The 13,215-nt window shown below is 43.6% G+C and overlaps 1 protein-coding gene across 3 annotated transcripts in view; it reads right to left on the bottom strand.

The window, feature by feature from the left end:
• The window catches only part of greb1l (GREB1 like retinoic acid receptor coactivator), a 40,030-nt gene that overhangs the window by 13,853 nt on the left and 12,962 nt on the right, over positions 1-13,215 (bottom strand). For 2 of the 3 annotated variants that reach the window (XM_062404788.1, XM_062404790.1), the window contains exons 2-10: positions 7,799-7,910; positions 4,549-4,708; positions 4,016-4,189; positions 3,659-3,835; positions 3,353-3,529; positions 3,110-3,232; positions 1,804-1,926; positions 546-683; positions 298-423 (exon numbers count right to left, since the gene is read on the bottom strand). In XM_062404788.1, the coding sequence (XP_062260772.1) occupies positions 298-423; positions 546-683; positions 1,804-1,926; positions 3,110-3,232; positions 3,353-3,529; positions 3,659-3,835; positions 4,016-4,189; positions 4,549-4,705 (1,195 nt within the window). In that variant the 5' untranslated portion in view covers positions 4,706-4,708; positions 7,799-7,910. Of the gene's footprint in view, positions 1-297; positions 424-545; positions 684-1,803; positions 1,927-3,109; positions 3,233-3,352; positions 3,530-3,658; positions 3,836-4,015; positions 4,190-4,548; positions 4,709-7,798; positions 7,911-10,865; positions 11,341-13,215 lie in introns of those variants that run through there. The other variant, XM_062404789.1, reaches the window with a different exon arrangement.

Below are 13,215 nucleotides of genomic sequence, written 5' to 3'. Positions count from 1 at the left end.
AACTCTCCATCTGTATCTCCATGGAGATGTTCGGTGAATCATCCCTAACAACCAGTGAAAACCAGTGCTGTGTGCGTACTCTGTCCCCAAACCAGAGGAGGCAAAACAACACAGGAACACACCACACACACACACTGAACACGCACACACACACACACACACACGCACACAGAGGGAGATGAACTAAAAAGGAAACATGTGACATATTAAGGGCAATTTAAAAAATCCGGCTCCCACTGACTCATGTCGAATTCATTACAGCTCAAAGACACATCGTGACGTGGTTGAGGAACTGACCTGGGGAGCAAACGTTTGGTCGGAGGGCTGGAACGGGGACGGCTGTGGCCGGGACAGGGACTAACGTGGTGGGATGCCAACTCCGGTGGCGTTTCTTTGGCGGACCCGAGTTCATGACAGACGATACTGAGGATCACAAACAGACACAGAGAACTAGGTTAGAATAGAAAATGGAGCAAAATGAATGTACAACATGTTGTGTTTCGACCGATATTCTAGTTTCTTTCGGAGAAGAGAGAAAGGCTTACATGGAATGTCTCCTACGTCGGCAGAGCGATAGCCCTGAACCTGAGGCCCTAAGGACACCTGGGACGGGCTCAGTAAGGGAGGACGCCCATCGAGGCCCAGACCGTTAGTCGGCCCGGTCACCCTCAGAGCTGTGGGTACTGGACACACACACACATGCACACGTTAACACACTAGACACAGATAGAACATACACTTAACCCTTGGATTGTATGTAAAGATGGACGACATGGAGCTTCTCCAAAAGTGAAGCCAAAACCTCAAGATAAGTTTGGTTTTTAATTGATTATTTGATGTTATAAAACAGGGTGAAACCTCTTGATTGACAGATGAAGCTGACTCAACAAAAACAACCTTGGAATATAAATTTCGATTTTGACCTGATGAGGGCGCTACAGTATTTAAACACAGTCGTAATAAAGATTCCATCCTGTGATGACAATAAATAAAGTGTAAAAGAAAACTCATCCAGTTGTTGATCAGTCATTGTGGTGGAAAAACTGACAAACTGACAGACCATAATTGCTAATGGCTAAACTGAAATATTTAAGTCTAATATTTGACTCAATACATTAATTTAAATTATACTCACAGCTGTAACACAGAGAGAACAATACATAAATGTGTCAGTTCCGACAGCAGCGTATTGATTTCCTATTTATGACCGCCTATCGCCAGTGACCCCACTGGACTTTTTCCAATCTCATATTCACTGTGTATGCAATTCACTAACGCATTGATCCGTGTGTGTCGTCTTTGCTTGTCAATATCACAACCTTGTAAAGGGGCTAATGGATAGCAAGGCCTTAAAAAGTCATTACGGCATTCCTTCTTTCGTTATTGATTGGTGTGTAAATAAGTGACACACACACACACACACACACACACAGTTGCGTGTTTGTGTGTCTATGTTGTGTGTGTGTGTGTGTGCGTCTGAACAGGACGTAGCAGAGCTTAATCTGTGCTCCACGGTCAGCCGCAGATCCATCTGCCTTGTGCTGAACCACCTAGAAAACAACCTGTAGCTAAGCAACCTCTCTCAGTGTAAGGGCAAGGCCAGTGAAGTGTCACTCACACAAGAGAAAGTCTCATTAGCATCTAAATCTGGACAAATGTCACTTTCCAGGCCCGGATGCAACTGGGAACGTGGGAGTGTGACTAAAATGTATACTTTGTTTTTCATATGATGGATTAAAAGGCAGAGTTCAATCTAATTGGCAATATGCCACTGGTGAAACCATGAGACCAAAAGAGCTTCACCTATTGGGAGCGTCTTGTTTCCAGGTGTGGAGGCCAGAGGTTTGAGGAAGCTGGAGTCTCTGCTGAGGTCCTGACCCCCGAAAAACACAGAGGATGCCTGCGTCGTTCTGGTGGGTGGGGAATCTAGAAATGAAAACAGACAGTGTCAAAACACGTGTAACACTTAAAAACCCTCTCACTGTCGGTGGCGTGGTGTTTCTTTGCACCGGACCAGATACAAACTGTATGGATTGCTTCAAACTAAAGCCCTAACATCCACCATTCCTCTGACGGGGTCAATTTGGACCAATCATTCACCTTTGGACTTCACGTTGCTTGGATCAAACTCATGTCAAATGAGCACACGCTCTTCAGACTCCACGTCGCTTGCACAGTACAAACAGGCCCCTGCTTTTCATTAATGATTCCAGGATCATTTGGCACGGAGGCTGCGAGGCTGCACGCTACAGTGCACCGCCTCTCTCCTCCTGGGCGAGTTTCAGTGACCTCATCTGGGAACAGGATGTACCTGAAGGTCGCAGTCAGGAGATTCCAGGAAAACGAGTATCCCAACCACGAGCCCCGCGGCACAGCGGCCTAAACACACTAATGTGTGCGATCTCTGCTGACAGGCTGCGTCCAGGTTCAGAACAAATCAATACCAGAAGCCCAGGAGCCCTTTTTCAATCAGAGAGGGGAAGGAGGCCCTGCTGTGTGACAAGTCAGGGAGGAACATCTACTTGAAGAGAGGCAGAATACTCCTCCTGGTCGTATTATTCAGCCTTAAATTAATCACATTGCTGTTCGAGATTCACCCTCTCACGACTAAAAAGTGACCTGACATGTCGTTTTCTCTACAGAATCGTGCAACTGAAATGTAATGAATTGTATTTTTAGTTTGAAATTGCAACAGAAAGCAAATGCTGCTAATCACGGTATCTGATAACAGCAATAACATGGGAACATAAACTGCTAATCTTATTTTGTATTGAGATAAGATTTTTTAAGATACTAGAATAATGCATCAAATCATAATTCTAGCCAAGTGGAATGAAACCAAGACATGTCAGACCGAGCTCACCTTCCAGGGCTCAGGCACCACTACCTGTCTTGTTGGCAACAACATCAACCAGGTCAGCTATACCAACGGACACAACAAATACTTTTTGGTGGAATATATATTTCGGATCGTCATTTTAAGGGAGAATACAGGCAAAATATTTAGGAGAAAATGTAAATTGATGTCGGGAATTTGTTTTAAGCTTGAATCATGTGCATCTGTGCTGTCGTTGTTGTTGTTGTTGTTGTTGTTGTGGCCCTGTCTCACCTGAGAGGGAAAAGGGAGACGAGCTGTGTCCGCTGGTGCCTCCACTTTCTTTACTGCTGAGCGAGGAGGACGAGCTGGGCTTGGAGGTGGACGCGTTGCTGGACAACTGGCGGGTTTTACAGTCTGAGAGGGAGAACAACAAACCGTGAGTCACTACACAAGCTCATCATCAGAGAATAAATCAGTGTCACTCAGATTTTTTTTTAAAGCTCAGACACCATATTATGTTTTTGTTCTTTTTACCTTTCCAGCAGATGAGGGGTCCTTTGCACAGAGCACCCTGAGAATTCTTCACCAGGTAGTTCTTTAAGTGCTTCTGCTTCTTGGGCTGGGTGGACAACTTCAGGTTGATGTGGTTGGAAAACTCTGTGAAGTATCTGAAGCCCCTTTCACCGCAGCCCACACAGTTCCCTGAAAAACCTGGAGGCCACATAATAAGATGATTGCATTAGTTTAGAAAGCGTTATTACTAATCCAGTGATTGACCGAATTCATTCTACCAGGAACTTAAAAAAAAAAACGATCAGACCATCGGGGGAACACACTGACCTAAAAGTGCATTTTTCCCGTTGTCGTCAGGCAAAAAGCGGCGGTCCACGGCACACACCAGTATGTGCTCGGGGACACTGGGGGACTTGGCGCCCACCAGCTCGAAGCCTGCTGGGACTTCGATGGGCCCAGTTGCTATGGAGTCCAGGCGGAGGTCTTTGCCTGCCTGACAGAACCCTGAGAGAGGAGGAAGAGGCAGATGAGTGATTTGAAGAATAGAAAAATGGGCCGAGCTTTCAGTTTATCTATTAATCAGTAAAAAATAAGACATGTTCTGTGAGGATTTCAGTCCTTTTCTGTGAGCGTGTTTATATTTTAGAGTCAGGATTAAGGCGTGCAGGTTGGGGGGGTGGTTACCGTCCAGTGTGCAGCAGCCGTCTGGAGCAGGCGCCTGCAGGTAGGGGAGCGGGGGGCTGCTGCTGTCTGAGTCGTCCTCTTCCTCCTGCTCCTCAAGATCGTTGGACGAGTGACCGTTCATGAGGTCGTGGCCCGGGGGCTCCCCGGCATGGAGGTCGAGTTTTGGCTTAATGTCTGAAGTAGATTTTAAATCACGTTAGAGCCTGATACCAACAATGGGCAACAATGTATTTGACAGATTTGAAATCATTTTCAAATATGTTTATTATGATAAAAGAATCTATAAAGTCATGACCAGGGCTTTGACTTGATGTTTCAATATTGATAATGTATCAGTCACGTATCAGGAGAGATCACTGACAAAATAAACATAAGGCAATTTAATGGAAGCTGAATAATTCAGGAAATTTGATCATTTAATTTCACTGCAGTCGTTCAGACAGAGAAACACAACATTTAGAAGGTTTGAGTGAACCTGAATCTAATTTGATTTGAAGCACTGGCCTACTTGGCCCTCGCTGTGAGGCTCCTACCTTCCATGTTTCCAGGATACGGCTCCGGCTCCAGGTAGAGCTGCGTGAAGATAGGCTGTGGATCTCCGCTGGTCGAGCGCAGTGAAGCCTCAATCGAGTTGTGGAGAACCTCTTCAAATCGAGCAGACTTCAGCTGCCCGGCATATGAGTTCCCCATTATCTGTGGAGAAGACATGCACGGTCACGATGCTGTTCGCCTCTCTTCACTGATTAGATCCTCGCATGAGAGAGGCCGTACACACCGCAAGACAGCAACAGGTGTCTCAAGCAAATTATCTGTTCACATGAGAGAGACCTGACATACTAATCCTGTTTTACACTTTGTGAAAAGGGACAACGATCACGCTGAGGAGAGGTTTTACTCTGGAAATGGATTTGTTAGAAAATGCAAATCTGTCCAAAGTTTACCAGAGGCGTGACGATACATCAGTTAACTAACAGAATCAGCTGATATGAGCCTTTTTCTTTTCTTTTATTCTTTAATTTACAGAATCAACCATGCAGAACACTAAAATTGTGCATTTCTGTTTTGGAAATGTTATTAAATCGGTAACGGAATCAATCCCCAAACATATGATCTGTCGTTTTCTACTTGCAGTGCCTACTTAACATTATACTTATACTTATACTTAAAGTAAGTGCACGTGTATGCAGAGTTGGAAGAGTTTGTCCCTAAAACAAAGGACATTCTTCCAGTAAAATTTAACTTAATTTGATGTTTCAATAGTGGATTTAAGCTTAATATTAAAGAATCCTCCTTGGTTGGATATATTTTTTCAATTAACCCTGAGTTCTGGGAAATTTTGAATCATTTCACACATTAACCGGTTATTTCAAGACAAAAGTTTGGTTAATTAATTAATAATAATAATAATAATAATAATAATAATAATAATAATAATAATAATAATAATAATAATAATAATAATAATAATAATAATAGATATTAGCCAAGGCCCTTTAGTTTGTAATAAATAATTCTAAAAGCAGATGCAGGCCCCCACTAAATGAGTAACATCTAGACCACACACACCGAAACATAACAGCCAAGGCCGATGGCTTTTCCCTGTTTGTCTGTTTTTTTTTTTTTTTACTCCGTCTGTCCATGTTTTACTCTGCCTGCTCGGCCCCCGTGCCCCCCCTCCCACCCAAGTGTCCACTGTGGGACATCTGCCAGGGTCGGCTGTGTGGGCCCGGGCCGGCTCTCCGGTGGCAGGTGGCAGCTGGACACGAGGCCGAGCGTGGACTCTCAAAGAGGATAGATAGAAGAAAGAGGGGAAGACAGAGCGTGAGGAGAAAAGCTCCTTTCAGTGAGTCACTTCATTAAAACACATCTTCCAACTCAAACTCCCACTTTTAAATTTGTCATAACATGTCACCAGATCTGTTTTTAATTCCGAACCCACTATCAGGAGTTTTCAAAGGATAGAAAACCTGAAAGAGAAAATAAAGGGAGGGTTTTGGCTGCTTTCCTGACGTTAAGCCTGAAACGCCTTCCATGCTTGTCCTTGGAAAACATTTGACAGGTGCAGACCAGTGTTGTGGTTAATAAACATTACAACCGTCAAGTGGAGAGATGCAGGTTACAGACTACAGCTGTTTGGAAAAAGCTCAAACTCCTCGTTCTGTCCTAACGTAGACAGATTGTCTGTCGCTGCTGAGCAGGACACCAGGACAAGGTCACAGCTTAACTTTGACTGTGTTCGGCTACACAAGTTACCTAAACTCATAATTTAGTTTTAACTTACGCCAGGCTGTCTTTTCAAAGCATCAGCGCTGGATCAGCTTTTAAACCGTGTTTTGTTCGGGGTAAACGGGCTGAATGTGAAATGTAACCGCAGCAAATTTGCCAAATGAAAACATGACACAAAAATGATAATAATCATTTAAAAATAGAAATGAGAAATCACAGAACGTTCAAGAGAGTGAACACATCCCTCCTGAGAGTTTGGAGGAAATCCAAATCGGAGACAAGCAAATGGAGATGAAAACAAAACCTCCTTGCATGGCTGCGATAACAGAACAACTGAAACTATTTAACTCCTAACATATAGTTGCTTTGTCTACAAGGGTCATCAAGTAGTAAAATATACATTTAGGATGACAAAGGTGTTTATAAATGTGTTATTTGGTCCCAAAATCCAAAGATTCTTCAGTAAGAGTCAATATTTTATACGATTTTTTGCTTGATAAAGGTTTTAACACAGTCATTGACCTAATCCATCTAATCAATAAACATATTTTGGTGTCAAAAACTTTGAGTTGTCTTAATTTAGACATTTCATTTAAACATGAACAAGGAGAAGCTAGTTTTAAAATAGACTTTGCAGGGATTCAATCAACCTTTTCTGTCACTCGGTTCAGAACCATCTATTGTCTCTCTTCCCCCTGACTCTTTATTGTTATTAGGAGGAGTGGGAATGCGGTTGCAGTCGTCTTTCTGGTCCTGACCTTGCCCACGCCTGGGCAGGTTCCAGACCCCGTGTTTACCTAACAACCTTCCTGGGGAGGAATCCGACCAACCCAGACAAAAGACAAGATTAACAGTGCCTGACTGTGCTGTTGAGGAGATAAGCAGCTTAACAGAATGAAGCTACAGTATTTCTTGCTTAACTGATGGGAGGAAGGTGGCCGGGAGCTGCATTGAGAAACAATGACAGAAGGGGTTAAAGACAAAAAAGAAAATGATTGCCTGAGGGCGTTTTTTAAAAGCAGCCGCTGCCTGTTGGATTGTGAAGTTAAAGGAGGCTCCGGAGGCCTCTTCTGCCGACTGACCCTCGAGCCTCAGAGGACTGGTTTGTCATTAACCCTTCGCGGACCGGAGGTGAACACAGAGGATGACCTTTCATCACCTGCACCACGTAAAACAAAGCGTGACTGTGGCAGAGGTCGCCCAGCGGATGTTCCTGGGGTGTGACTCAGGTGGTTGCTGAGGTCCGCTGTGGTGGCGAGTGGGGGGGAGGTGGTGAGTCAGCAGCGGCTGTTTGCATGATAGATGGTCAAACACAAGCGGGGGGGGGGGGGGCGTTCATAGTGGTGACTCTGCAACAATCAGATGGTCAGTCAAGGCCAGTCCCCTCCTCCTGGGTGGCATCAACAGATTGCATGAATCTGACCCCGGGTCAGAATAAGCTACACTAATCTCCACTAGCTGGACTGAGACGACCAGCCAAGAGGAGAGTGTAAGGACGCTGAATTTCTACCAGCGACACATGAAGCAGCTTATTAAAATAAAAACAAGGGGACTTACGTTGTCAGATGGTTCCCAGGCGTGAAGGGACTTGTTCGCCTCTGCTACATGCTGGGTCACTAACACTCGGCAGAAACTTTCAGAGTAGAAGTTCCTCTCAGAGCTTCCAGACCTGGGGGAGAGCAGAGAGATGTCTGATTAGCTCACACAGCAACTCTATCAGTGACACAGAGGAGCACAGATGAATCCTTTTGGACCTGTGCTGAAAGATATGGACACTGTAGCACGCTGAGGTTTTGAACTGAATCAAAATAATAATGTTATCAAGAGGTTACAGTATTTTTCTACTAACCAAATTCTACTTGTTGCCTCTTATGTTGTGTTCAACATATGTGAGCAACGCACATGTGTTTGTTGTCTAGTGAGGTAGTTCGTTTATCAACAGGATTACGCAAAAACAACTGCAGATTTCAACAAAACATTGAAGGACGGGACATGCTGGCAAATGAATTGCTTCTTTGCCGGTTGCAGGGAACAGTCCACGAATATAAATGAAATATAAAACATATTTAGGGGACTGATCTATTTTGATCCAGCTTGTTTGAATTGAAGGGGACAGTAGGGCCTTGTTGGAGGTTTACACCCCAGTGAGACGTAAAAGAAATCTGTCTTTTCTTGAGGTTTTATTACACTGGACAATAATGAAAATTATGATCAAAGTATTTCTGTCATTATGGTATTTTAGTGCGTCGCAAAGAGGTAAAATAATAGTGTCCATGTTCAGTTTTTACTTTTATCATAGTAAACTGAATTATAGCTCTTTTTTGCAAGTTCAAGAACAAATTCAATTTATTTTTTTCAAATGCAACACGCAAATTAATTCGGTTTCTTCAAATTACAGTTCAATTCTGTTAATATAACTTTCATTTGAACAAAATTCTTGATTCTTTATTTTCCCAATTGGTGAAACAATCTTCTTTTGACATTGTACTAAAGGTCACCACAGTCCACAAAGGGAATAGTTACACTTTTGGCTTCCCAAACTCACACCATGACATATGTCCTCACTATTGCGAGGCTAAAAGGCTGTTATGTGATACCACGGCCCCCCGGGGGCTATTTTCATGAAACACAATTGGGTGCTTTAGTTTGCAGCAGCACTCACTGCACGCAGTCACTCTCTGAATGGACCCGTCAGTTACTTTGACCCCTTGACAAAGTATTGTTTAGCCACTCAGTGTCTGATATAGCCGAAGCAAAGTTCTCTGTTCCCCGCCGACTGTCATCCCTTCTGACTGTGTGCTGCCGCTCTGTAAGAGCGACGCCGCTCCGGGGTCCAAGTCCTTCGAATAGCAAGTGTACACAAGCTGGTTCAACTTGCATTTACTGACTGGAACTTATTTGGTGAATGATTAGCCGGCTGGATGCAGATTATCAAACTGAAGAGTTAAAGCAAAAAATGTCAATATGTCAAAAAACGAGAAAAAAAATGAAAAAGGGGGGGAACTGAAAAGCTCACGGCAAATTTACTTTGACATAAAATAGCATTGATGACATGAAACTAGTTCCAGCTTAAGTATGAAGTAGCACAGGTCCGGGCTTCCTCTTCCCCTGGGTGTTCCCCCAGAGGATATGAATCTCCACCTGAGGTTTCACATTCTGTTAATTAGCCAGGCAGCACAGTCCTGAAATATTTGGATGCTTATCAGGTCGCGAGGGGGTAGACGACACCGAGAGGAGACGCAGATGTCTCGCGAGATGAGGACGGAGAGTCCCGTAAATCCAGTCACATGCACGAGCTTGGCCCGAGGTGCCTGGTCAGGTTCTGGTTTTCCAGGGATGACATTTGAGGACATGTTGGGGCTGATGTGCCGTTTTTTTTTGTTGAGACAGGACTCAAGGCAACGGTGAAAGACAAATACATTTACAGTGCAACTACATGTGCATGGACACACACTCCTATAATAAACACATCATATGAATTAGTGTGTTAATACGTTCGGTGCAAAAATTTGTGTAAAAAGATTTATTCGATGTCAGAAAATAGACAGATCCATTGAGAATGGAATTTAATCAAATTAAAAAGAAACATCTGTTTATATACTGTTCTATGCCCAACATTTGTTTGTGTTCCTCTATCTGTAGTGATTGCTTTTATTTATTTTTTTACATTTTATATTTGAGATTGTATCAAGAAAGATGAGACCTTAATTTGAGATAGCAAAATTATTCCATGAGGTAAAATAATGGTAATCTATAGTAGGTTGTTTAACTTGTTGACAAAATTGTTGCAAATAAAAGTTGGTAAAACTAATGAAGCATGAAATTCAATTATAAAACATCTGGAATTGGTTTGGTTGGTTAATGACATAATTTCAGAATGTGTAAAGCAAATAAAGGTCTCCCCAATATCACAAGTTGTAGATTAAATCTCAAGACACTTAACCTAATTTATTTTTTTTTTTAACTCGATTCCACTGAGTTGATTTTACTTTCAAATCGGCCTTTTCTTTCTCTCTGGTCCTTTTGTTTCTCCCTCAGCTGCATAATAACATAACAGTGTTTACAGTGGTGTGTGAGGAGCAGGATTCAATTGACTTAAACTGGTTTGATCTCAATCTAAATCAGCAGATTCTTCACGTAAAGGCCACAGAAATGTGAGGACATCTCTACCTGCAGCTACCTTCCCTCCAAACTGTTTAACTTGACATTTGATCCCGGGTTTAACATTTAACTGATTAAGAAACTGCAGGCAACCAAAGAAGGGTTTACCGAGAACTTAATTAAAACTGGCTGTGGGCTGAAGCATTCCAGTCCCCTTGTGTAGCAGCAGAGAAGATGTTAATGGAAATCTGATAAATATCTCAGGTCATTTTCACCTCATTGTTATGCTTCGATGTGTTAAAGTCCATACCAATGGTTGAAATGCGGGGAAAAGAGCTCAGCACACTCTTAACATCAGAAAAGACACACCGTGCCCATCAGACATGCAGAGAGAGAGAGAGGTCGTGGGGTGTGGGGGGTGGAAAAAAAGACAAACATCTCTGCATGTTCTCTAAATGAGGTGCTAAAAGCCCATCTCATTAATGCTACGGTGACGTGACACACAAGCAAACTTCTCCTGTACCTTCCATGACGCCTCGCAGCAGCACAGGAAACCCATCAAGTCCAATTCAAACGCAGTAAATCCAAAATGTGAAGGCAGCCTTTTCCTTTTTTCCTTTTTTCAAATGCAGTCCATGCTGGATAATAAATCCTGGTGGGAGGAATTTCCTAATATCCAGGCAGCATATGGAGTTTCACTCTTCTGTGGTGGGTCTCAAGTCACCTTTGTCATGATCCTCTATAGAGAGAAATGGGAATCCCACTCCTTCCCCTCAGTACAGCACCCTCCCTCTCTCTCTATCTCTCTCTCTCTCTCACTGGCATGCAAACAAACACACACACACAAACACAGACCCCTCCCCCAGGTCCCCTATGCCCTCCTCTGTCCTGTGCCATTTGCCAAGGAGGGGGGGTTTGGAATCCATCGGGGGCTCATTCATCTTGGCCCTGCTGACCCCCTGCGGTGACAGATGCTCTTGGAGGCCTGCAGAGTCGAGGGGAGGGGGGGGGGGGGGGGGGGGGAAACAAAGGAGGAGAGCGACATCTCAGCGCCGCCACACAGCCACGGCGCCCTGCCACGCGTGACCCCCAGCACGCCAACGACATCTGTCCGAGGGCGCCCTGTCATGTGGAGGTATTCCAGGAAGCGAGGTCATCTCTAAACTTTCGCTCGCACACCAAAAACTCAGCCTCCCGCTCCTTTTTTTTTTTTTTTTTTTATTGGGGGCCAATTCACGACAGCAGAATCCGTCTCAGGTCAGCCTGAGCATTTTGTCTTGGAAGCCGGGCCCGGGATTGACCCCACACTAGGGCTTTTACTCGGGCTGTAAATACCAGAGGCTCATCTGGTCAAAATAAATAAACGGGAATGCACCGCAAATCAACAGGCGCCGGCAGATGTTGGGGGATTATGTGTCATTACAGCTCAGTGATCAGCACTAGCACCTTATCAGGACTTGGCCGGGAAGACAAATTCAGAGGAAATAACCAAGGATCAAGATTGATGACACTGTATATGTGGGTTGAGTGAAGTAAGGAATGTGTCGCATCAGTGATGGGAAACACACATCTACCACTTTGCGGTTGAATGTTACATTTTCTAAAGTTTAACCTGAACGTTACTGAAATGTAAGAAATCGCCTTTTCCCCTTTGAGTTAATTCTTCCAGTTCACAATACATTGTCAGTGATTGCATTTGCAAAGAAACATTTTAAAGTTTTTCTTTTTTCTGCAGGTTTGTGGAAATTCAACATCTTGTTCTTCAATCAATCAGTCAATCAATCAATCAATCAATCAAACTTTATTCTTATAACCCGTTTTCACAAATAGAATTTGGACTAAAGGGCCTAACTAGAATAAGGAAAAACTACCAAATTTATAAAGGGAAAAGAAAGATTTAATCATTTGTGACGACATAACAAACAAAATTTACAGTATGAAATATACTGAAGCTTCTTTGTCTGGTTTCCTGCCAACTTCTCAATGTCCAGTAAAGTCAGCAAGAATTTGTCAGGTAAACAGTAACTCTGAGCAAACTCACGTCTACTTGATAGAAGGGTATATTCACCAATCACCAGTGTCTCTACATTTTGCCAATATTTTCCAACAAATTCACTGATTTGATTGATTAAAACTCTTGAAATGAAAGAAACACTAAAGAGGATTTTTTTTCTATACCAACTGAAAACACGAAAATAACCTGATAACTAAATAATGTCTGAATAATGTCTGAAATAAACAGCTTCTATATTTCTGTGGTCAGGAACCCTCCCGTTATCCACATGTCCTGCTTCACCGGGCTGCGTGACTCATGTTCCAGTTCATTACCACAGACACAGTCAACAGTTGTTTTAATCAAGTCGTGTGCAGCTCTTCTCACCTCCCCTCCAATGGTTATATGAGGGCGCAGTCAGCGTGAGGGCGGCTGTAAACCACCGCCCCGGCCAATCAGGGCTCCCATTAGTCCTGACGGCGCCTTCACGCACCCATTTCTCCCAATCAGCCACATTTGTCCACACATTGGGCTTGAGTTTGACTGTGAAATTTGTCCGGCTCTTGCTGGTTTGGACCACACCGACAAGACAAATAAACGGGTCTCAGGGCCCCACATCGGATTCTGTGTGACGGTACGTGGCGGAGATGCTGTTAATGAAGTGGTTTTTTTTAATCGGGTGAAAGCAAAAGAGAAATCTCTCCGGTCGTCCGGTAAGACGCCGACTCAGCCACAAGTTCAACCGAGGGAAAAGAGCTGTCAGCGTGATTTATGCCTCAGCCCCTGACTTTGACATGGCCCGTCCTAAACGGGCCCATTTAAAGCGGAGATAATGAGTAAACCTCGGCATTTTTTTTTATTTGGCCTCAAAAGACACAGT

Source organism: Platichthys flesus, chromosome 14, assembly GCF_949316205.1.
Source record: "Platichthys flesus chromosome 14, fPlaFle2.1, whole genome shotgun sequence".
Classification (NCBI taxonomy): Eukaryota; Metazoa; Chordata; class Actinopteri; order Pleuronectiformes; family Pleuronectidae; genus Platichthys; species Platichthys flesus.
This window is presented reverse-complemented; position numbering and strand designations above follow the sequence as displayed.